General features: G+C 41.8%; 1 protein-coding gene across 1 annotated transcript; it reads left to right on the plus strand.

Moving 5' to 3' along the window:
• Positions 1 to 7,660: 7,660 nt before the first annotated feature.
• On the plus strand, positions 7,661 to 21,924 carry synprb (synaptoporin b). The gene is made up of 6 exons (XM_079629612.1): positions 7,661 to 7,788; positions 14,308 to 14,467; positions 16,159 to 16,277; positions 18,662 to 18,860; positions 19,650 to 19,841; positions 20,621 to 21,924. Exons 2-6 carry the CDS (start codon positions 14,444 to 14,446, stop codon positions 20,936 to 20,938), a joined length of 852 nt encoding a protein of 283 aa, XP_079485738.1. The 5' UTR covers positions 7,661 to 7,788; positions 14,308 to 14,443; the 3' UTR covers positions 20,939 to 21,924.
• Positions 21,925 to 25,634: the final 3,710 nt, after the last annotated feature.

Here is a 25,634-nt window from a genome sequence, read left to right on the forward strand (position 1 = left end):
GTTTGGAGTTGAGAATTCCTTCTACTTCTATGAAGACAGTTCTCAGCACTTCTTCTGTAACTGTCTGGTTGCCAATGGTGACGTGAAGTGCAGCCTTTAAAGAACGAATTTCTCTCTCCCAACATCCACCGAAATGGGGTGAACTGGGTGGATTAAAGAGGAATCGGATCTTTTGGCTGGCGAGTTGGGCTTGAAGCTCAGGATGAAGGGCGCTGAATGACTCTCTCAGTTCCCTTTCTCCTCCTTTAAAGTTGGTGCCTTGGTCGGACAGAAGCTCAAAGGGTTTACCACGTCTGGAGATGAATCGTCGTAAAGCCATCAAGAAGGAATCTGTGTCGATGCTGGTGAGTATGTCAATGTGGACTGCACGGGAAGTCATGCATTTGAAGATGATTCCCCATCTTTTTTCATTCCTGCGTCCCACCTTTATAGTGTAAGGTCCAAAGCAATCCGTACCTGTTGAGTAGAAGACAGGTTGATGGATCCTCAATCTGGCAGGTGGGAGGTCCGCCATTCTTGGTGGATGTGGTTGTCCCCGCCATTTCTGACACTCTACACATTGTCGTTGGTGGTTTCTGACTGCAGCCCGTCCCCGTATCACCCAGTATTTCCTCCGAAGTTCAGCAAACACCCTATCTGGTCCTGGGTGATGTAGCCGATCATCATGGTCTTTGATTAACAGTTTGGTAGTCGGATGAGACGAGTCGAGGACAATAGGATGTATCGTATCTTCCTCTAGCTGACTGATCTGACGGAGACGACCGCCAACTCGTATGAGTTTGGTGTCCTCATCAAATTCCGGGGCTAAGCACAGTAAGCGGCTATTTCTAGGCAAGGATTTACCTGCTCTGAGGAAGGACAGTTCATCTGGGAATGAGTCAGTTTGGCTCTGACGAAGCACTGCAAGTTCTGCCTCTTTGTAGTCACCTGCTGTTGAGATATCAGTGGCCGCCCCGTTGACATGCAGGATGTGAGCCTTCAGTAGCTCTGGAAGTGTATGGTATTTCTGTGGATCAGGAGTAGGTGGAGTGGAGATTGATAGACCAATGAAGATTGATTTTCTCAGTTCACTGTCCTGATCAATGGTCGTAAATGGTGGCATCTCTGGCCAGTGGTCAGTTGTCTGTGTGAGGAACTTTGGCCCCTTATTCCATCTACTTTCCTGGCCTATGTCACAGAGTAGCTTTCCCTTTGTGATGTCATCTGCAGGGTTCTCCTTTGATGGCACGTATCTCCAGTTATCAGACTCCGTGAGTTCCTGGATTTCTGCCACTCTGGTGCCTACGAAAACTTTAAAACGACATGAGTGTGACAGCAGCCAGGTAAGTACAGTTGTGGAGTCAGACCACAGAGTAACACTGTGGATGGGCAAAGTTAGCTCTGTCTTCAGAACTTTTGCGAGTTGTGCACCTGTGAGTGCTGCACATAACTCCAACCGTGGAATGGATTGCTGCTTTTTCGGGGCTACTCGAGATCTACCAGTTATAAAGGCTACTTCCACTCTACCTTCAGGGTTTTCAGTTCGTAAGTAGGCCACAGAACCGTAGGCTCGCTCTGAAGCGTCGCAGAAAATGTGGATCTGCCTCATGCTGGTGGGCTGATCCAGTTCTTTACTGCAGTAAGCCCTCGGCAAAACAACGTGTTGTAAACCATCCAGTTCACTCTCCCATGCTCTCCACAAGTTCAACAGGTTCTCAGGCAGACGGGGATCGTCCCACTCTCTTTTCTTATCCCATAACTTCTGTACGATCACCTTGGCACGTGTTGTGAAAGGCACAATATAGCCTATGGGGTCATACTGGCTAGCGAGGATATGGTATATGCTCCGCATAGTTGGAAGTGGGTGGTCTGCCCGACGCTGCTTATAGGAGAGAGTGTCTGATGAGCAATTCCAGTGTAACCCAAGAGTTGACTCTTGTGCATCTTGATGACCTTCGCTGAGCCACTGGATGCTGCTTTGAGATTGAGCATCAGCTGGCAGGTGGCTGATGACTGATGGATCATTGCTCGCCCACTGTCTTAGGTCAAAGCCTCCGGAACTTAAGAGGCTGCGGAGTCTGTCTACAAGACCTTTTGCTGTCTCACTTGAGGTGAAGCTCTGAAGGCAGTTGTCAACATAAAAGGATTTCTCTACTGAGAACTGTGTCTCTTCAGACTCACCGTGGTCCAGGACGTGCTTTTGTAGAGCGTATGTTGCGCAGCAAGGACTGCACGTTGTTCCGAATGGAAGTACTTGCCATTCATACACGTCTGGTACCTTGTCTCTCTGGAGATTTCTCCAAATGAATCTCAGTAGTGGTTTGTCCTCAGGCAAAAGGCGTACCTGGTGGAACATCCCACGAATGTCACTACTAAAGGCGATGGAATGTTCTCTGAATCGCAGAAGAACTGACAGAAGAGAAGGACTGAGTGGTGGACCAGGGAGCAAGTACTTGTTCAGGTTGTGGCCTTGGTAAGTGAACGAACAGTTGAAGACAACCCTTTTCTTCCCATTATGCTCCACCAAATGATGTGGAATGTACCAGCTCTCTTTAGAGCAGTCCACCTGCTCAGGAGTGAGTTTTGTGATGTAGCCAGCTTGCTGTAGTCTGACTATCTCCTCTTGGTAGGCCGCCGCTTGATCAGGATTCTTGTTCAGCCGATTCTCTATTCCCCTTAATTGTGGCAGGACAGCTTCTTTGGGTGCATGTAGACATGGCATATCTTTGGCACGTAGAAGAGGGGTCGCATAGCGCTGGATTTTGTTAACATCCACTCTCACAGTTTTGTCTTGGAGAAGTTGGATGGACTCTTGGTCTTGTCTAGACCTTGTCAGTACCTTCTCGTTTCGATATGGAAGAATGTCCATTTGCCACAGTTTCTCCACATTGGCATAGAGGTCGTTAGTGGGCCGTAAGCTGGTGAAAAGACATTGCTGTGGGGAAAGTCTGCTGGTTAGTTCTTGTGCTGGGCCTTGTAGTGTCCATCCTAGGCGTGTTCTCACAGCAGCAGGGCCACCAGGTGGACCCAGTCTGACTGGTTCTATGGGTGTGATGAGGTGAGGGCAGTCCGAACCAATGAGAACTACTGGTTTCACTTTGTAAAGGTGCTGTAGTGGCAGGCCTGCAAGGTGCTTGTACTTCTTCTGGAGTACCTTGACGGGATGCGTGTGCTCTGATAAACCCAGGCCGTTGGCTGAGAATGCGCTCCGTATCCGGAAAGCCTTACGGGGGTTAGCCACTGAAGACACAGTGAAGGTCACGGCCGCCCCATGAAGGGTTTGTGTATCTTGCCTGACTGTACGGAGGACCAAGTCCTCTGGCTGTCCCTTCAGATTCAACTTCTGCACCGCTTCATGTAGGATAATGGTCCGCTCTGACCCATCATCGAGAATTGCATATGCCTCCATGGATTTGTTGCCATTTCGGAGCAGAACTTTAGCCACCTTCAGCAGAATTTTATTGTCGCAGGTTGGACGATCCACATACAATACTGCACTGGCTGGAACCGATTCTTCTGTGACTCTGCTCTGGTCATTTACATCATGTAAGGCCAGCAAGTGCTTTCTGTTACAAGATGGACAGAGGGCTTTCAGTGTGCAATTGGCAGCATGATGACCACGCCCACAGCGCCAGCACCTATTTTGGCATTTAATCCAATTCACCTTCTGCTCTTTGTTGAGCAACTTAAAGTTCTCACAGCCGTTAAGGAAATGTCTGTTGTTGTCGCAGTATGGACAGTAAACATTCACCCCTTCTCTCTTAGCAGCAGTTGGTTTGGGTGGATAAACTGGTGATGCTGGGCTGGCCTTCGGTTTCTCTGTACCAAGGAGGATGGTAGTAGGTTTGCGGGGCTGCCTAGAGTCTCTCCTCAGCTCCCTCCTCGGCACTGTCGAAACTCTAGACTGACTGCTATAGTCAGTGTGGTCATCCTGAACTTGTAGCTCGTACTCAAGCCAGTTCGCAAAGTCCAATAATGTGGGGATAGTGACATGAAGAGGATGTGTGTACCTCTTAAAACTGGATCTGAGATCATGTGGCAGTTTGCTCATCAGTCTGGACACATGTGATCCACACTCCAACTCGACATTGCCTTTCTGACCCAGCTGTTCCAACATACTGACCAGGGAACGCACTTGGAGTCCGAACATGCGAAAGGTTTTCACATCTCCACTGCGAATGTTTGGTCCATCCATCAGATCTGCAATGCGTTGTAAAGCTAGCTGATGGGGCTGGCCATACATTTTATTGAGGGCTCTCATGGTGTTTGTAAAAGGAAAGCTTGAGTTACTGTATGAGTCTGCCACAAGTAGGGCTTCCTCCAACTTAAGATGGTCAGTGAGGATCTGAAACTTGAATCGCTCTGTTGCATCCTCAGGCAAAATGTTCTCCAATGCTATTCTCAGTCTAGAAAACTCTCTAGGATCAGGAGCTGTTAGGAAAGGAATGGTTGGAGCAGGGCCTCTGTACATTTTCTCCTGCATTGATGAAGGCTGATAATACGCTTGTCTGTGTCCTGGATGCGGAGGTGGCATACGCTCGTATGCTCGGGTCTCGAACTCTGATTGATGAGCTGGAATGTGTTGGGAGGAATGAGAGTACCTGGGTTGTGGTGGGTCACTGTAACATACTTGTGGTGGTACTCTATCACGTATTGAGGAGGAAATGTCTAGGTTTCTGAAATCCTCAGCTAATCCAGGGCGCTCATCCATTGTAGCTGGGCACAGTTTTCTCATGGCCGTAGGCGGCGTTGGTGGGTTTGTCCGTGGTGTTGGAGTAGGACGGAATCGTTGTGGAGTATCAGGGCTCACCACTGGAGAAAAGGGACACGGAGATAGCACTGATAAAGTCACTGGCCTGGAGGGGGCTCCCCTTTCTACCTTTAGACTTTGAAGTTCCTGATGTAACATGGCATTCTGTTGTCGCATCTCCTGTAATGCTGAAATGATCTCTGGAAGCTGGCTGGTTTGTAGCCGCAAGTCAGCGTTCTCGCGTTTCATCACCTGCAGCATGGCTGTAAGCTCTACTTCCTCTTCTCCTCGTCCATCGGATCTTTCGCTTTGCCATTCATCTCTCAGTGTCCACTTATCATAATCTAACTCTTGACTGATAGGAGAAGTCGATCGGGTCTGTCCTACCACACTTGGTAACTGGACTCTGCTATGGCTGAAGTCTGGGAGTGGCTGTTGATGTGGCAATGGCTCACCAAGCTCAATGACTCGGTGGGTTGATCTGTCTTCGTGGACGCACGACAGGCGCTTCTCTCTCGGGTTGAGACATCTCTGTAGCAATTCACCGCTCCGGCTCGAAGGACCATGAAAAATCTTGTGAGTATTCACTCTAATTGCCAGTTCAGGTGTGGCTGAAGGCTACAGTTCGTCCGGTCAGAACAATAATGTCTCACTCAGGTTATATTCCAAATCGTTGGTTTATTAAAGGTGCATAGATGTGTGGTTCTGTGAATACAGAATACAGATATAAATATAGATATAAACATATATAAACCACTAAACAATATCAATAAAACTTATTTGGTAAAATGCTGATGAATATAGAGGTAAAATATAACACAATACAATCTCTGTGATGGAATACTTGAAATGTGTGTGCGCTAACGCTGTACACGAGCTGTGCACGAGCTGTGCATGCGAGCATTGCTATTGCTGCATGTGCGTGCGGTCGAACCAAGATGTAAGCAACTATGAGCGCATGCGCGCGCCCTGACATACAACCGTGCATTAGTGATTATTAGAAATAAATACTGATACTGACAACGAACGACAAATATACATTGAATTGCAGTAATGTCAGAGCAGCAGAATATAATTAAGTAAACAACATTAAATGTAAACACAGATACAGGTGGATTAGCGTTCGCTGAGAATGTCCAATAATTATGTGATTACTTACAGTGTGATGCACGCACACGCACGTTCGATAAAACCTCCTCCGATTTGGGCTAATACCCTATATTTCACTCTACAAACTATATACAATATCCAGCCGATCTCCTTTTCCCTTTATCATCTGTCTATTCTCTTCTCCGTAAACTTCGCGAACTCCGGTGGAAAGTGTGGAATAGTCCATTTCTCGCTGAATGACAGGGGTGACTGGGACAGTCCATGTGTCAAAGGGGAACACTTTCTACAGTGGTGATATCAAACAATTAATAAAAGACAGAGACAATGCCTTTAAAAAAGCCATAAAATCAAAACTATCTTGTGAGAGACAAAAATATTAGCTTTTTGCCCACCCCTCGGGCGGCCAGGGCGGAGACGACCCCTCGGGCGGCCAGGGCACAGGAACAGGCTCGGCGGTGGCCATCTTGTCCGGAGACTCTGGATCGGCAGACATGGCGTGAGCGGCAGACGTGATCGGCAGACGTGACGTGAGAGGCCTCCGGATCGGCAGACGTGACGTCCGGGAAGGCCTCCGGGACGGCAGCGGCCTCCGGATCGGCAGACGTGACGTGAGCGGCCTCCGGATTGGCAGACGTGACGTCCGGGAAGGCCTCCGGGACGGCAGAGGGCTCCGGATCGGCAGACGTGACGTCCGGGAAGGCCTCCGGGACGGCAGCGGGTTCCGGGAAGGCCTCCGGGACGGCAGCGGGCTCCGGAAGTCAGCGGGCTCCGGGAAGGGCTCTCAAGAGAAAATGGACTGCATTTATATAGCACTTTCACAGACCCAATGGCCACCATAGCGCTTTACATTTAGCCTCACATCCACCCATTCATACACCGACGGCGGTGTCAGCCATACAAGGCGCCATCCAGCTCGTCGGGAGCAGCTGGGGTTAGGTGTCTTGCTCATGGACACCTCGACACTTGGTCAAGTGGAACCGGGGATTGAACCACCAACCTTCTGGTTTGTAGACAACCTACATGAACCACTGCCGCACTGAGGTGCTCTTTGCCAAACATCTTCTCCAGGCTGAGGGGTTCATCAAGGGCCAAATTAAATAAGTCCTTGAGAGCCGTGTCATTGTATTCCAGCCCCTCAGCAACACTCCTGAACTCACGGGCAAACTCCCCCAGGTCAGTCCCCCGTTGACGGAGGGACCTTAGTGCTGTGAACTGGAACACGCGCTGGTATATGGGGTTGCAGGCAGTGGAGTCTGGCAGATGGTGTGAGCCCCTTCTACGCTGAGTCCCCGTATTTGCAGTATCCTCCTCCGCACCCCTGGAACTGGGAGACGGGAAGAGGAAGATACCCATCTCTGCTAAGTCCTCCTTTGTGGCTGGATCGTTCTGTCACGATACGGTGGTTGAGCGAGGACTTAAATGCAGGTCAGGGTTTAATTTCTTTATTAAATAATAAAATAAAACAAACACAACAAAAACTACCCCGAAGGGGGAAAAAACGGAACCGACTTGACTTGACTTGACTTGACTTGACTTGACTTGACTTGACTTGACTTGACTTGACTTGACTTGACTTGACTTGACTTGACTTGGGAAACCATGAAGGGACATACAAAGACATACCATTACCAACAATGACGATCCAGCACAGGATAGCAAACACAGGGAGACTAAATAGGGAGCAAACAAAAGAGGGTAACGAACAAAGCAGGTGGGGAAGATTAATCAATTATCAGGTAACGAGATGGGAGGGGCTAGACAATTGACAGGAGAGCACATGGCACAAGGAATACAAGACAAGCCATGTGCTCACAATAAACCAGACTAAACAAACAGGACAAACTGGGAATGTCAGAGCTCTGTCACCAACCAGAATATAACCCAGACCGAAGTGATAGAACCCTGACAAGACGTGTATGGGATGGACACACTCATGCTAAAACAAATAGGTCAGTCAATTATGGGTCCAACACATATTATTAATGTGTCACTAGACAAGGGACATTTCCTGAGTCATGGAAACTTTCTAGTGTCATTCCTATATTTAAAGGTGGTAACCCCCTTCTTACATATAATTACCGACCTATTAGCATTTGAAACAACTGATAAGCATTTTTTGGTAACAGATCAGATCACTGAAATATTGAGAAATTGGAGGTAGTCAGGTGTTGAAGTTCTTTTCATTATATGGACATACACTAAAAATGACTTTTTTGTGGAGTCTCAGAGGAGCAGAGAGAGAGAAACATAATGGGTGAGGAAGAGGATTTGTAGGAGGGAGAGGAGTAGTTGGATCAGGAGAGGGGAGAGGAGGAAGAATGTGCTGGATTGCATTTTTATGTTTTTCTCCCTTACACATGTGGAACCTGAAAGCTTATATCTACCATATAAGCAAGACTTAAATTATCGTGTTTGGCCCCAGTGATCGTAATACTCATGTTTGTGACCTCCAAACGTTGTCACCTTACAGCACTACCTCTATTCGGAATCTGGGGGTCTGGATTGACACCAACATTACCCTTGAAAAGCAGATAAGTGCGGTGGTAAAGTCTTGCTTCTTTCACCTCCGTCTTTTAGCAAAGGTTAAACCATTTTTGTCTGGTAAGCACTTTGAGATAGCTTTGCATGCTTTTGTAACATCCAAATTGGACTATTGTAATTCTTTATATATTGGGATTTCTCAGAAACACATCACCCGTCTACAAATAGTCCAAAATGCAGCTGCCCGCCTTCTCAAAGGAAAACGAAAATTTGAACATATTACGCCAGTTCTGATTTCGCTTCATTGGCTACCGATTAAATTTCGAATTGATTTTAAAGTTTTGCTTTTTGTTTTTAAATCTATACACAACTTAGCTCCACAGTACTTATCAAAATTGCTTCATCCAGAAATTAAGTCAAGATCACTAAGATCGGGGGCCTCTAACTTACTTTCTGTCCCTAGGACCAGAAAATAGGGGTGATCGAGCTTTTGCAGCTTATGGGCCTAAGCTATGGAATAGCCTACCCCACGATATTAGATCTGCCCAAACTCTGACACTTTTTAAAAGTTCTCTGAAAACGCACCTCTTTTCAATAGCTTTCAATATACCCTGACTTGAGCGACTATACTTCTCTTTGATGTGTATCTTTACTGGTCTTACTGTCTTCCCTTATTGGCCTTGTTAAGCACGTTGGTCAACGCCAGTTGTTTTTAAATGTGCTATAAAAAAAATAAAATTGTATTGTATTGTATTGTACCATGGAAATAATTACTTTTTATCTCACAATTCTGAGGGGGAAAAAAACTGAATTGTGAGATAAAAAGTCACAATTACCTTTCTTACTTTTTGGAAAAAAGCTTCCATCGTGGCAGCAATTTCATGTTTTTATTTCAGTAACCCCTTCATTTAAGTTTTTACATGTCCCCTTTAAAGGTCCCATGACATGGGGTTATTTTATTATTTTAGAATGTTTCATTGGTTGCCCTTATAATGTTAGTATGTTTTTTAGCTCAAAATAGTCATAATTTAGAAATAAAAGGCATTTTTCCTAGCCTGAAATCCTAACATAACACAAAAATGATTAAGTCAGCAATGTGTCACATTTCTACAGTGATACCATATTGAAATACATTCTGAATCTAAAAACTGAAAGAAAAAAAAAGAAAGATTTTGTAAAGAAATGAAAGGAAAACAGTGTAATGCTAACTGTTGTTAGTGTTGTTTTAGGTTGTTGTTTTATGAGTGAAAAAGTGTGAAAAGATGAAAGTTGGTTAGGAGAACGGTGTAAAGAGTTTTGAGAAAGTACTTTCTTTCTTTCTTTTCTTTCTTTCTACTTAATTATCTCTTAACTCTGTAAATGAACTTTTCACTGATCAAAGGAAGTATTCACCTCAGATCTTCAAAAGCCACCAATACCTGCTTTGTTCGTTACTTTCATGGCACTGTTCTTTATTCATAATGTAGCTACATTTATAACAGCTGAAAGGAGACAAGGCGCTACAGGAGTGAAACATGAGAGAAGCATTGCACATTTCATCAATGACGCCTATGTGTTATATACATTTAAATAATAATTTTCTTTTGTTGTATATCCTTAAAGGGATACTTCAGGATTTAGCATAAAGCTTTGTAGAAAACCTGTAGTATTTTCGAATTACCATGCTTTCCTCCCTCATATACCCCTGAGACGAGAGATGTATGTATTTTTTTTGTCTGGAAAAAATCCTCAGATGACGCAAAAATCATCATTTTGCATCATCGGAGGATTTTTTTTTGGCCAGAGGCTAAAAACTACAGCCAGTAGAAGACGCTAGATCCGCATGTTTTCAACCTGCCCATAGATCTCACTCACAGAATGTAATAGTGTCAGCCATCTTTTATTTGGAAGCTAAGCTAACGGGTAGGCGTGGCCAGAGAATGTCTAATAAGGGGAGAAGTTTCACTCTCGCTACACTTCCGGCTTCTGACTGGTTGCAGTTCCACTCTGGTTCCATATGAGGGCGCTCACAGGACGAGTGCAGAATGAATGGAGGTCTATGGAGCTATACCCCTCAAAATCCACTTTTCTCAGGATATAATTTTTTGTCTAGTAATTTGAATGTTGTATTCGAAAGGAGATGCAAAGAAATTACACATTGCTGGGTGTTAGATTTTTTTAGAGTCACTTATTTGCTTATTTGATTAAACTTCGTACGACCAGAGATACTGCTTTATTGCAGTCACTTTGGTGCTTTCGGGCTCTGCACTTTCTTTTCTCTCGAGGCATCGACAACACAGCTGACACAGGTAAATACACAACACAGCGTACACAGGTAAACAGTTATATATCGCAGTTATATATCGTCCCCCAGGTCAGCTTGGCAGTTTCTTAGAGGAGCTTGATGTGCTACTCTCATCCTTCCCAGAGGATGGCACTCCTCTCATAGTTCTTGGAGACTTCAACATCCACCTTGAAAAACCTCAAGCTGCTGATTTCCACACTCTGCTTGCCTCATTCGATCTCAAACGAGAATCGACTGCGGCTACTCACAAATCGGGTAACAAATTGGACCTTATTTACACATGCTACTGCTCCACTGACCATGCTCTTGTCACTCCACTGCACACCTCAGATCACTTCCTCCTCACTCTCAACCTCAACCTGCCTCAGAACACAACACGCACTCCACCACAGGTCACCTTTCGGCGGAACCTACGCTCACTCTCACTCTCTCGCCTATCCTCTTTGGTCTCATCCACACTTCCTCCACCAGACCAGCTCTCAGCACTAGATTCTAACAGTGCAACTGATACTCTTTTCTCTACTCTAACATCCTGCTTGGACAACTTCTGCCCCCTTTCCTCCAGGCCAGCCCGCGCCACACCCTCTGCCCCATGGTTATCTGATGTTCTCCGTGAACATCGTGCTAAACTCAGGGGTACAGAGAGGAAGTGGCGCAAATCCAAAGATCATTCTGACCTTGGTCTTTATCAATCCCTCCTCTCTTCCTTCTCTGCTAACATATCTACTGCTAAAATGACTTACTATCACAACAAAATTAACAATTCTTCTGACTCTCGCATGCTTTTTAAAACCTTCTCCTCCCTTCTTAACCCTCCTCTTCCTCCTTCTTCATCAACTCTGTACACTTGATACAGAGTAATGATATATGGGTTTTAATAGTGATGATGAATAGTGGTAACGTCAACAACCTCCTCCTTTCCAATCGCCCTACTACCTGTCCGCTTGATCCTATTCCCACTAACCTACTTCAAGCTATTTCTTCCTCTGTTATACCCGCACTCACTGTCCTCCTGTCAATCCTAAAGATGAAGGGGATCTCGGGAAATGCACTCCAGTGGTTCAAGTCTTATCTCTCGGGTAGGTCCTTTAGGGTGTCGTGAAGGGGTGAGGTGTCTAAGACCCAACATCTAGCCACTGGTGTGCCTCAGGGCTCAATGCTTGGACCACTTCTCTTCTCAATCTACATGACATCACTAGGATCTGTGATTCAGAAACATGGCTTTTCCTACCACTGCTACGCTGATGACACACAACTCTACCTCTCATTCCAGCCGGATGATCCGACGGTAGCCACTCGCATCTCAGCCTGCCTGACAGACATTTCTGGCTGGATGAAGGACCACCACCTTCAACTAAACCTTGCAAAGACAGAGCTACTTGTAATCCCGGCTAACCCAGCACTTAATCACAACTTCACCATTCAGCTAGGCTTGTCATCCATAACTCCATCAAGATCAGCCAGGAACCTTGGAGTTGTAATTGATGACCAATTGAATTTCACTGACCACATTGCTAGTACTGCCCGGTCATGCAGATTTGCCTTGTACAACATCAGAAGGATCAGGCCCTTCCTATCAGAGCATGCTACACAACTCCTTGTTCAGGCGCTTGTTCTATCCAGACTGGACTATTGTAATGCTCTCCTGGCTGGTCTCCCAGCTTGCACTGTCAAACCTCTGCAACTGATCCAGAATGCTGCAGCTATAGTGGTTTTCAACGAGCCGAAGAGAGCACACGTCACTCTCCTCACAAAATTGCACTGGTTGCCGGTTGCCGCTCGCATCAAATTCAAGTCACTGACGTTTGCCTACAGAACAACCACTGGCACTGCTCCCCTGTACCTGAACTCATTACTTCAGACTTATGTGCCATCCAGAAACTTGCGCTCTGCAAGCGAGCGGCGTCTTGTGGTGCCATCTCAAAGAGGCACGAAATCTCTCTCTTGGACCTTTTCCATGACTGTTCCCTGCTGGTGGAATGATCTGCCTAACTCAGCCAGAGCTGCTGAGTCCGTAGCCATTTTTAAGAAATTGGAAATTGCTGAAGAAGTATCTTTTTCAGCAGCACTTGAGCACTTGATCCAGTACTACTAACACTTTCTTCTCTATTCTAAAAAAAAAAAAAAAAAAAAATATTGCGTTGGATTGTACTGTGAAGGGTCATAGCACTAACATACTGTTGTCCTACTGCTAGTTTAATTGCTTCTATTGTAAGTCGCTTTGGATAAAAGCGTCTGCTAAATGAATAAATGTAAATGTAAACACACAACACAGCGGACACAGGTAAACACACAACACAGCGGACACAGGTAAACACACAACACAGCTGACAGGTAAATAGACGTGCTAGAAGAGTTATTGCTAGAAGACATTCTGGTCCCGCTTCGGATGCCACGATGCCATCAAGCGGTATCTCTGGTCGTAATCAGTCCTTCACTGACCAATCAGTGTTCATTAGCAGAATGCTAGCGTGTTATGGGCAACAACAACTCAACCTGTAAGAAATAGAAAGGACATAAGTACTCGTTCATTCAACTTTCGACTTATAACCCATGTTGAACTTGCAAAACCTACAATCAAATCTGAGATTTCTCAACGGCAATCAGGTGAAAGAGACAAATTTAGCCGTCTAGCTCCATAGACTCCCATTCATTTTGCACTCGGGGGCGATTGCCCCCAGTGGAACTCTGGTAGAACTACAACCAAAATTCGGTACAATAGGACTTAATAGGGAGTGGGCAGGCTCTCCGTAGACGGGCTCTGGCGTGGCTTTGGAGTGGCCTCCTAGGGCAGCGAAGCAAGTGCATTCTGGGAGTTTCATCCCCATAAGCCAAAAATACATTTTCTGGCTTTTCTCAATCTAGAAGGTTCCAAATTCAAAAATAATTTCACATTTCTACTACATAAATTACCCATTTTAAATGAGAGGTTTTTAAAAAAAAAGGTGAAGTATCCCTTTAACATAGCTTCTTGAGAAGTTAATGAAGTGAATACAAATATGTTATACTAAAATTAATTAAAAATAAGATGATAACTAATTATACAATAATAAGGAAAAACTAATTAAAAAATAACTACTTTTGATATTTTTCTTTAATTAAATTAATTAAAATAAATAAAGTAATAATTTTGATCACAAATCTTGCCACTGGGATTAAATAGCTTATTCCATGTTATTTTAATAAGTATCCTGTTGAATCATTCATTAACAGCCCAGATATTTAGTCATTAAGCTGTCAAAAATTATGTAGGGTAAAAATAATTTACCAAAAGGCTTGATTCCACTGTAATCATTTACAATAATTAAAGACAATAGAGGGCCATTATTGTGGGAGATGTATTTATATTCGTAATTATTTATGTTTAGCATGTTGTAAAACACTGATGTAATGGCTGTATTGTGTCCAGCATATATACCAAGGATTACGTACTGATTATTATGCGCTTAATTTTATATTTTTCAATGACTGTGAGTGTATGTACAGAATATGTGTATGGATACATACGTGTGCAATAGGTCTGCAAGTATGATCTGTGTGTGTGTGTGTGTGTGTGTGTGTGTGTGTGTGTGTGTGTGTGTGTGTGTGTGTGTGTGTGTGTGTGTGTGTGTGTGTGTGTGTGTGTGTGTGTGTGTGTGTGTGTGTGTGTGTGTGTGTGTGTGTGTGTGTGTGTGTGTGTGTGTGTGTCTTTTCTCTGACACAGAGCAGACACACACAGTTTCCCTGTAGAAGCATCTCCATGGTGTCCACTCGCTCAGTATCTCTGGGTTTTGGCTGGCAGAGGAGCTCAACACTCCTTCATAGACAGACAACAGGCTGATGCTTAATCCGTTTCATCAATGTGTATGGTCATATTTGCTCCGGTAAGACCTCTATTTCTCTAAAAAGTACTGATTCATTTTAAAGCATTATGAATTGTATTTTAACAAGACGTACTTGCACAATTATACCACTTTTCTCAAACGTCACTTAGCTAACTCAGCTAAAAAAATATTGTTTGTTTTATGAATTCTTAAAGTATTACCAGAATAGAAATATAATATGACAAAAAAATGAGTCAGTGTGTAAATGGCTTTGCCCATAATTTGACAGTAGCAAGGGAAAGTGTCTAATAAAAGTAAAGTTTGATAGTATTGTGTGCAGTTTCTCTTGGTTGCATTCTTAAAATAGTCTTTAAAGCATGCAAATACGTCTATCAAAAATCAGGTTTAATTAATAGCTGGTCTTTGGGGTCACAGCATCGGCTCCCTGTTTGTAGTCTCTCTTGCTTGAATAATTCATCTGCTCTTGTTGAAATGTGCATAAGATCGATGCCATCCAGCTCTTTGACAGACTTTACAGTGATGAACCTGTGATGTGATAAATGCAGCACAATTGCATATTTGTATTTGTACGTACTGTATATGCATATATATATATATGTGTGTGTGTGTAAATGTGAGGTAATTAGTTAGTGTGTGTGTGTGTGTGTGTGTGTGTGTGTGTGTGTGTGTGTGTGTGTGTGTGTGTGTGTGTGTGTGTGTGTGTGTGTGTGTGTGTGTGTGTGTGTGTGTGTGTGTGTGTGTGTGTGTGTGTGTGTGTGTGTGTGTGTGTGTGTGTGTGTGTGTGTGTGTGTGTGTGTGAGTGTGTGTGTGTGTGTGTGTCTGAATGTGCTGCAACCCCTGGGTAATCTTTGCATAATTCACTGGGTCTCATCTGAGACTCATCAAAGAAGCTACCTTTTTTCTTTTCTTTGCTTCATCTGTTCTGTGTATGCATGTTTTAAAGATATTGTTGTATTTTATATGAGATGTCTGTATGTGTGATACTTTTTAAATATTCACACAGTTTTTGGTTGGCTTAAGCCACTTAAGTATGGTGAAATAGTTAACATAATACATAACAAAAATTCTCAATTCTCGTTCTCTTTCTCTGTCTTCTGTTGACACACACAGACCCAAACACTCAAGTATTCCAGGCAGTATTTAATTTTTATATACACAGTAAAGGCATTAAATCTTAATTGAAAGGAGCCGCATCCTTTCATCTGCTGTAGTATCGGAAACAGAGAGAGAGAGGAAGGGATTGGGGGAAAGAGAGAATAGCAGGAGACTTGGATACATTTCTTATCTAACACCTGTGTCCACAGAGAATAAAGCCCTGGCACTTGTCCAGTAAACCTCCAGCCCTTTCATTCATTATGCCAAACACAATACAAAACCTGTGAAAAATATTCAAATTGTGTCAGACAAATGTGTTAGTGCCTGGCATCCAGGTCTACAGCAACTGCAGGGGTTAGTGCACTTAAAAAGCATCTGTGTCTAATTTTGCACAATTAATTGTGCAGCAGTTGGATGAGAGGTCATTTAAATTGACCTTAAATCAGAAAACTGGAGGATGATTAAAACAGAATGTTTTAATGTTCTGTGAGGTTAATTTGTCTCGACTTTGTCTGATGAAGTAAAGCTTCTGTACAGATGGGGAGTCAAGAGATCTGATCTTTGTCCCCTCCACATACTGGCTTATACTGTATCATCAGGGCATTTCATTAATATTTAGCTTTTTCCCCCCACAGCTTTGTGCTGTTTTAGCATTTGCAACATGTGGGGGATATTCTGGCCAGATAATGGTTAAAGTGGAATGTTTGGACAAAATCCAAAACAACATCAGCATCAGTTTCAACTACCCATTCAGGTAAGTGTTCTTAATTACCACAATGCAATATACGTATTAAAATGTATGTTACACTTTAATTATGTATTTCAGTTGTATTAAAAAGATTCTGACATGGCAGTGGATGTTGATAGGTTTATGTATATCCCAGCCACCGCACTATCCATTATTTTTAATCGAAGGAGACGTAGGCGTGTTAAAGCCTGCAAGGAAAGCCCCTTATTCTTATGAGGTGTTTCTGGGTGTTTCTTCCTCGTATATGCTTCAAGGTCTTGATAAATTGTGGCATTTCTTCGCTGTTTAGAATCCAGTATTCCTGTAATTCTTTTGTCTTTTATGAGTTTAACAAAGAACTCTGTCTCGTCTTCTGTCCAAACCCGCACCATCTGATGACCTCTAAATGCGCAAAAACTGTTTCCATTGCAGTTTTGCGAAATTTTCCCTTTTTGAATTGCCTGAAAAACCACCTCGTGCGAGCGTTAAAACATTTTTGTGATATATGGGAGTTTTTGCTAAATTGACATGTTTCCATTGGGCGTATTTTCAATTCGCAATTTCAATTTCAAAGGGTAATGGAAACGCGGCTAGTTACTGAACGGTGCAAACAAACAGCAGCTGCCTTTTTACAGTTCCTCCTGAAGCAAAACAATGACCTGCATTCACGCCATATCGTAAGCAAGCGTAACTACTATGACAACCGTGACGTTCTACCCGGAGCTGTTCACATCCTCAAACTCAGATTTATGCGTTTCTATGTTAACACCATCAATGCTAAAATTAATCTGCAGCAGTCAGGTCATAAGAGCTCTGTAAGTTGTTTACGTTCATTATTATTGTGATGTTATGTGCTTCGGGACATGAGATAATTTAATGCTTTGTAGACTCAGCTGTGCGCGCTCTTGTGTTTTGGAGGAGGTGTGGCTTTATAGATGCTCTCAAGGGAGGGTGGGATATCATGCTTTCAAAGCTAGCTTGCTATTGCTAGCCCTTCCAAAATTGCCTACCCTACCATTAAGTTAGAGACCTGCGCGGGACACAATGTTCAGTCCCGCTCCCGCCCGCTCCCGCAGTGTTCAGTCCCGCTCCCGCCCGTTCCCGCAAAGATTTGTAATTTTTAGTCCTGCTCCCGCCCGCGATCTGTGATATTATGTCCCGCTCCCGCCCGCAAATGCCCGCAAGACGGCAGGCAGGTCAGTCTTGTGACTGCTGAACGGGAACACCATTTTTTTTATCACATTGCGCAAAGTTTTTTTGTTTTCCATCTGCGTCTATGATACATGAAAAAGACTCCCATACATCAGACTTGCCAGACGTGGGTTTCTTAGCAGTAAACTGACCATTTTCCAGTCCAAGTTGAACGTCCTTCAAGGACAGCGCATCCACACACTTTGCTCTGCCATCCTTTCTGAGGGCCGTATTACCACCGGTACAGTCTGAGGACTACGTATGCGCGCACAGACCCCGCAAATACAATGCATGACGCAGAAAGAACTGTTCCAATAACGGTCCTAAGTGCAGGGCAGGCTGTTTACCGGGTGGTCGATAAGATTAAGATTAAGTAAAGTGAAGATATGCTGTTCTGAAAGGACGTGAACGTGGTAGTGTTTTTAACGTGACCGCTCCCGTTCAAATTACACCAGAGTTACCGACCGCTACCGTGTTTTAGTCGGAAATTTAATCCCGCGGCGCAAAATATCTGGTCGGGTCCCGCGGTTCCCGCGGGACAGCCGCGGCAATGCAGACCTCTACATTAAGTCAAAGATATCATTACTAAATTATCAAATTATCAGACAAATTCAACCTACAGTACACAATTGAAATATGAACTCAATGAGTTCTTTCCTCAAAAGTTTTATAAACATAAAAAAATACACTGTAGGGGAGACCGGGGAAGTAACACTTTTTGTTTGAGCATCAGTAGCTCAGTGGTTGTTTGTGCTAGATCTCTCAAGCTTTGATACATGCTAGCCACATCTGTCCACTACAAATAAAACTCAAACTCAAAGACCAAGAGTTCTGTTGTCAAAACCATACCCACTACTGGCATTTTGAATTCATGACCAGCCAAATGCTATTCGTAAATTAGTCATTGCTAACTAGCAAATTTATAATGTTGTCAGTAATTGAAATTGCCTTTGCGTGATATTGCATCCACACCAGTAGGTGTCAGTTTAAGCGCAAGGTCATATTGACAACAGAGAATTACTGAGTGCATCTGTAAGGGTCAAGACAAGTACAATTAAGTCCTTAAACTATCCACTGTAAAATCTAAAGTAAACTATGAAGTGAGTGACTATTTTTATAAGATATTTGACACATTAGTGGCACTCCATTGTCACAGATATCTATTATTTATGCTTGAAACTTGTGAAAGTAGTGAATTATACTATGTTTTCTCTTCCCAGACTTCAACAGGCACACTTCAGTGCTCCTCTGTGTGAAGGAACCAGGAAAGAGACTCTCTTTCTCGAAGGGGATTATGCTTCATCTGTACAGTTCTTTGTCACTGTGTCAGTTCTGGCTTTCCTCTATTCCCTTTTGGCCACAATTGTTTATTTCTTCTACCAGAACAAATACAGAGAGAAGAACAGAGGTCCAGTAGTTGTGAGTGCATTTCAAAATATCTGTAAGAAAAAGACTAAGAGCACACTGTGCTGAAAAACTAAATATAACTTAAAGGAATAGTTCACCCTCAAGCCATCCTAGGTGTATATGATTTTTTGTTTTGTTCAGAAGAACACAATCGGAGTTATATTAAATAACAGATTTGTAATGCCATTGAATAGTGCCCGAGTTTTTGATGCTCCAAAAAGCGCATTCATCCATCATTAAAGTAATCCATAAGACTCCAGTGGGTCAATAAATGCCGTCTGAAGCGAAGCGATGGGTTTTTGTTAGAATAATATCTATTCAAAACTTTATAAACTATAACCACTGGTTTCCGGTAATGGTATAGGCTACGCACGTTCACGAGAGAGTTGAGGTACGTAGGATGCACGTCAGGTCAGTGGTCATCCTTCTGCTGGATCTCAACTCTCTCGTGAACGCACGTACGTGGTCAAAAGCCAGTGATTATAGTTTATCAAGTTTTAAATATGGACATTATTCTTACAAACACCCATTGCTTCACTTCAGAAGGCATGTATTAACCCACTGGAGTCGTATGGATTACTTTTATGATGATGGGTTCGCTTTTTGGAACTTCAAAATGTAAAAAAAATTATAATAATTACAAAGCTGGGAAGAGCCAGGATATTTTTTTAATAGAAAACCGATTGTTTTCGCTGAAAGAAGTAAGAAATGTTTATTTTTTGGGGTGAACTACTCCTGACTGAACTAACTGAATCACCAAGACCCTCATTCTGTTTCTCTTCTTATTTGTAATCGTCATAGGACTTCTTGGTGACTCTAGTGTTCTCTAGCCTGTGGCTGGTTAGCTCAATTGCCTGGGCTAAAACTCTGTCTGGGGTGAAGACAGCCACTGATGTGCATCAGATCCTGCTGTTAATGTCTGCATGCAGAGCCCCGGAGAACTTATGTGAGGTCTTGCAGGAGCCCATCTGGACAAATCTCAACATGTCCGTGGTGAGTAAATGTCTTATTTAGTATCGATTTTGGAAAGAGAAAATAAAGGAACTTCTTTAGCAATTGATATACTCTACCATTCTAAAGTTTGGAGTCAGTAAGAAAAAAAAATATTTATTCAGCAAAGATGCATTAAATTGATCAAAAGTGACAGTAAAGATATTTATGATGTTACAAAAGATAACTATTTCAAATAAATGCTGTTGTTTTGAACTTTCTATGAATTAAAGAATCCTGAAAAGGAATTATCCATGTTTGCACAAAAAAATATTGAGCAACACCAGTGTTTTCAACATTGATAATAGTAGGAAATGTTTCTTGAACTGCTTAAAACATTAAAAAATATTACAGACCCCAAACTTTTGAACGGTAGTGTAAATTTTTACTTTATACCCTTTACATGTGAAGTAAAAATGTACCTACCGGTATATTAAAAGGTGCATTGTTGACAGCCATTTATAACCATTTTTTTTATAATTATGTTGGTCCTTCATCCTGTTGAATGCCTTAGTAACCAACTAGAACGCCACAACCCCCTAACTAGCCTAGAAATTACCCAAAGTTCCTTAGCAATCACACAACACCCTAGCAACAAACTAGCAACTGCTAGTGTCTGTCAGGCCTATATAGCTCTCTGACTTTTTAAGGTTTTTAAAAACGTTTTAAACCTTTAGGTCTTGCTAAAGGAAATGACAAACTTTCTTTACCAATAAAAAATGAAATTTACAAGTAGACAAAGTTAAATTCCATATTTCTAATTCATCCTTGTCTGCTTGCAGGCCTTTGGTTTTTTGAACTTCTTCCTTTGGGCTGGTAATATTTGGTTTGCCTACAAAGAGACAGGTTTGCATAAATCCACCCAGCGCCATCTCTCCAGAACGCCCTCTGAGAAACGCGGCAGCTTCAGGCAGTACAGTCAAACCAGTTTTGATCAATCTGGATCTGGTTTTGGCCAGAGGCTCTACAACCAGGCGAGTTTTGACTTATCAAGCGGAGGCTTCAGTCTACCCCAAACTAATCTAGGACTGCCGATTCTGTACGGACAGGTGGGGAGTCCCACATCCAGAGGCCCTCTCATATTTGTCAATGAGATGTGAGAGAGACTGTGACTGTGGAGAAGAGAAAGAAAATAGAAAGAAATAACTGCCAACTCTGATGTTTTCTCAGTGATAACACAGATCATTTGTCATTGTGAATTTGATATTTCTATCATGAGACGTAGAAATTGTGATATTTTTGTAGAGATCAGTCCGCTTACTGTTATTTATTCGTTTACTGTATAATTAAGTCTTGATTCTTGTACCTGCCCTTATGAAAATCTACCATAGTTCTTGTAATTGTTTAACTGTAGCATTTGGTACAACAAGGCTATAATTACAGGTGAGACCATTGATGGCTCCTCATAAGGCCAGTGTTGACTTGTTTCTCTTTTTATTGATCCATAGCATTTGTTATGAAAAATAGCACCTACACATTTAGAAACTATATACAACATGCCAGTTGGAATCTATTGTGAAATGTATAATCACATTGAACTTAAGTTCTATCTTGATATCGTGATACCTTGTCGTATATGGCTCTTGATAAATTGTGATAATTCTACAGTATTAATGGCTTTTAGCATAGTTTGCATACATTCTAACAGTCTATGTTTGGCGTTTACTTTTTGACTTCTCCAAGGTACTTTAAAGAATAACATTGTATAACTATCATGCTAGTGTCAAACAACATGGTGTTATCACGGTAGCATGTCCAAAATACCATGCTACTTTGTTACATGTGGGGTTTTTCAATGTTCTGCTATATGAATAATGATTAATTACCAGTGGACGCCTGGAAAAGCAAATGGTTTGAGTCCATTGCATGGAACCCTGAAGGTCCAATCAGCGATCTTTTTTTAATGAATCATTTTGTTTAACCTCACACAGTGTTCAGTGAAATGCATGCAAAAGAGTCTGATAAAATCCAACGCAGTAAAGTCACTCTGTTGTCCCAGTTTATTATAGGATTTAAACCTGTACAAATGTTATATGGAAACTGAGTGCGTCTTAAAATTAAGTAATAAAATTATACGAATCCCTCTAAATGGCTGTTTTATGTATTTCACCATAATGACTGCTATCATTACCATTTCGGTTTGTTCCTGGAAAAAAACAATGAATCTGAAATTAGCAATCTTGGTCGAAATGATAAAAAGGAACATTCAAACAGAAACAATCCCATTTGGAGACTCCAAAGTGAATTATCTTCTATGCTTCTCTTGCGTTTCTTCTTTGTTTGCAGTGTCTTTTACAAAAGAGACAACATCCACATCTGAAGCTACTGTGTTTTCCCCATTAAGCCTTTTAATGAAGGGGTGTAAGGGAGCAATTAGGATCTTTTGGCCTGTCAGAGCCCTATCAGAGCCATGTGGTTAACATCTCTATATCTGCAGAGTATATCCAGCACTGCAGTGAGGCTAACTGCTTGCAGCTGCCGGATCCAAATTGCAGCTTTTAGGTGATCATGAGATTTTAGCCACTGGCATGTTGCTTGTGCCAAATTAAAGGTTACCACTGAGAAACTCTACAGCTGTTCAATTACATGCCTTGGACTAAAAGAGTGCAGTGAGCGTGATTTAAAGAGCTTGATAGAAAACAGAGAGATATGATTATGCAAGGCAGTAATGCACATATCATTTTGATTAACAAATGTCAAACAAGCTTTACATATATTGCAGTATTTTTACAACATTAATACTGTACTGTATTATAGTGTAAATTCACACTAACATTACACTGTAAGCTAGTTAAGAAGTGTTAAAATGGCCCTAAGAGCACTTACACAGTTAATTACATAATAATCATCTTACATGGTGACACATGATGTCGCAGTGGCACTTATGTTTTACTCTAGGGGACAGAGTCTCAGATAATCATAGACGCAGCTGAGCAAATGAAAAGACGTCATGGTGTTCGATATTAGGAGGTACAAGTGTATGTGAAGAGGAGGCTGGACTGACCCTCACTGTTCCTCGACTGCAGTCCAATCTTTGTCATTCTGTTCATCCATCTGTCACTTCTGGCTCTTGGTCATAGGCTTAATGATAAAGCATGAAGCTACAGCTACACACAATACATGCATTTGATTGAAGCCACCACCACCTACTAACTAAAACCACAAATAAATGCTTATCCTACTTGGGGATTTATAATAATTATTCCAGTAACTACCATAGTGTCATGGAATTCACAGACTAAAGAAATGTATGATTTAAACTTTAAAGCAACATCTAAACATTACAGAATTGTACTTTAAAATAGGTTTTTTTTAAAAATCTGCACTAAACATTTTCAACAGAGGAAAGGATTATATATTAATGATTAAGAGGCTAGGCTTTTTACAGCTCCAAACACAGGTCAATATTTACTCATCTATATTTGATTTTATATTCATATTTATTCAATTATTAGATTTTCTCTTAGCAGCCAAATCAAATAGAAATACGCACTTTTTATGACCCATGTATAAAACAAGAAACTATTAAAAACATGCACACATAATCATCAAAACAATTGGGGCAAATGCTGAGGGCCACAGTGCATGCAGGATGCTGGTATAAATGGGCATCTTTCACAGAAGGGGATGAGAAATGACAAAAGCTTTTTTTCCCTTTCCAATTCCTACTGCTCTGCTGTGACCATGTTTCTTGTACTTCACCCAAATCCTCTTACATGATTTTTGGTGCATTTTCATATGCATCCCATAGCTTTTCCATACTTGTACTTAACTGTTAAATTAAAGCTTGCTGCTCAAATCTATGTCAGACACATTTTTAATGTTGGCTTTAAAACTGTTTGTATGAGAGAGAGTCTTTACGTCTGAAAGTTATTATCTTAAAATTAAAATTCTGTCATTATATATAAAACTCACCTCTATGCCATTCCAAACATGACTTTTTTTTTCCTCTGTGGAAAACAAAAAGCCTCTCTTTAAGTCAATGTAGCCTATGCGTTTATGAAACAGTTTAGATAGATCTAGATAGGCTTTAATGTTTACTGAATTGGTAGCAGACAACAGGTTATCAAAGGTCACATTAAGTTCTAATTAACACTTCTAAAACCGTTCCCAATGGATTAGGCAAGCAGATTTTGAAAGGTTGACTGCATGTTTAGCCTTAATAAGATTAGTTCCTCCCAGGTTCAGGTTAGGCAGGGGAATGGGAAAGAAGTCAGTATTCGAAATGATCAATTATAAGCTGTATAATAATCTTGGTGTACAATACAATATCGTTGGAATGACTTTTGATTTTTTTTTTTTTTTCTCTCCAGCTGATGGAAGATAAAAACATTGAACAGCCAATCAGGCTACAGCAGCTCGAGGATTTAAAGCGGCAGGCAATAACTGCAGCTTATGCTTATAATAAACAGAACGTAATTATATTAATCATAACATTATCGTGCGTTGTTGTGGACGATAATATAGTTCGTTATAGTTATTTTAAAGTGATCAGACTCGGTGTGAACGGGCCTATCTGTCCCATTGTAGGCTACGGTGATTTTCATCCCATTACCTGGGGGCTAAGTAGATATTATTATTATATTATTATTAGAAATTAAGAAATGCAAACATTCCGGTCATAGTAGGTACGTAGTAGGCTAAATCTCAACATAACATCCATTGCATTTGCATGTCATTTCCACCTGTCACCTAGAGGTGTCACCAAAAGAACGTTAGTATGTTTGACACCACCTCTCCTATGAAAGCAAAGAGTAGCCTAGCTAGAATAGATTGTGTCCGAATTTCCGAAACAGAGGACAGCTGATTCAGTCAGTCAACAGGGTAAAAACAACAACTAAAAAGAAAAAAGAAAAATCTTACCTGTGTCCGTGTGGGAAAACTCGTCCCACATGTAGCGTGAGACGGGAGTAAATTTACTAATATCAATGGTGGACTTAAATAGAAATTGAATGCCTGGTAGAAAACATCTAGATCTTGTCTCAAGCATTTAACTTTAATGTAGTACTTTAATTGTCGAATCATTTTGGTCCTTCGTTGGAACCACACCTTTTATATTAGACTACAGTTACAGGTAAGCTGTGAGTCCAAGTCAATTTTGTGAATGCTAATCTGTTGCTTTGTGTAGCCTATAATAAGCCTGCTAATGTACTGTTTCGGGTTTGGTTCTGGTACAAAATCCTGTGTGAAAATTTAGTCAGACAACCCTATCCCTAACCCAAAACTATACCCCTACCGTCCGACGGTGAAGTCTAAGTTATCGGTGACACCGATAACTTATTATTAGCCCTAAAATCAGGGAGAAATTATAGATGGGTCAATATCACCATAGAGTGCCTCTGAGACTTCACAATTTCCCAAATAAAAAGCTGAGATTTTCCATTTAACTTCACACCTAACCCTGGTTGTAAGCCTGAACTTGACATAAACTGTAAACTTGTCCCTCAAATCTGATTGATTGGAAAGTTCCAGGATCAAAGATGTTATCCAGGAACATATACTTGGTGAAATCATGTTATAGCCATTGTTGGCAGTGAAGGTACATCTAAAACTGAAAGAAAAAAAGTAATAATGAAGGCATCTGAGTAGACAGGATATTACATTAAAGGGGTAATGACATGGATTTTGTATTATTTTAATATTCCTTGAGGTTCACGTAATGTTGATAAAGTGTTTTGCACAAAAAAAACAAAAAAAAATATTTATATAATATATTATATATATAATTTGAAAAAATATTATTTTTACCACCTTCGTTCTTCTGACCCTCTGTCAGAAATTATAAATTTTTAAGGG

This window comes from Phoxinus phoxinus (genome assembly GCF_949152265.1).
Source record: "Phoxinus phoxinus genome assembly, chromosome: 11".
Lineage (NCBI taxonomy): Eukaryota > Metazoa > Chordata > Actinopteri > Cypriniformes > Leuciscidae > Phoxinus > Phoxinus phoxinus.

What these genes read in the sequence shown, in the direction of transcription:
- synprb (XM_079629612.1), top strand. Translation starts at nt 14,444, where the DNA reads ATGTGTATGGTCATATTTGCTCCG. An exon ending in GTATGGTCATATTTGCTCCG is followed by an intron (nt 14,468 to 16,158) that starts GTAAGACCTCTA and finishes TTCCCCCCACAG; the next exon opens with CTTTGTGCTGTTTTAGCATT. An exon ending in CAAATCTCAACATGTCCGTG is followed by an intron (nt 19,842 to 20,620) that starts GTGAGTAAATGT and finishes GTCTGCTTGCAG; the next exon opens with GCCTTTGGTTTTTTGAACTT.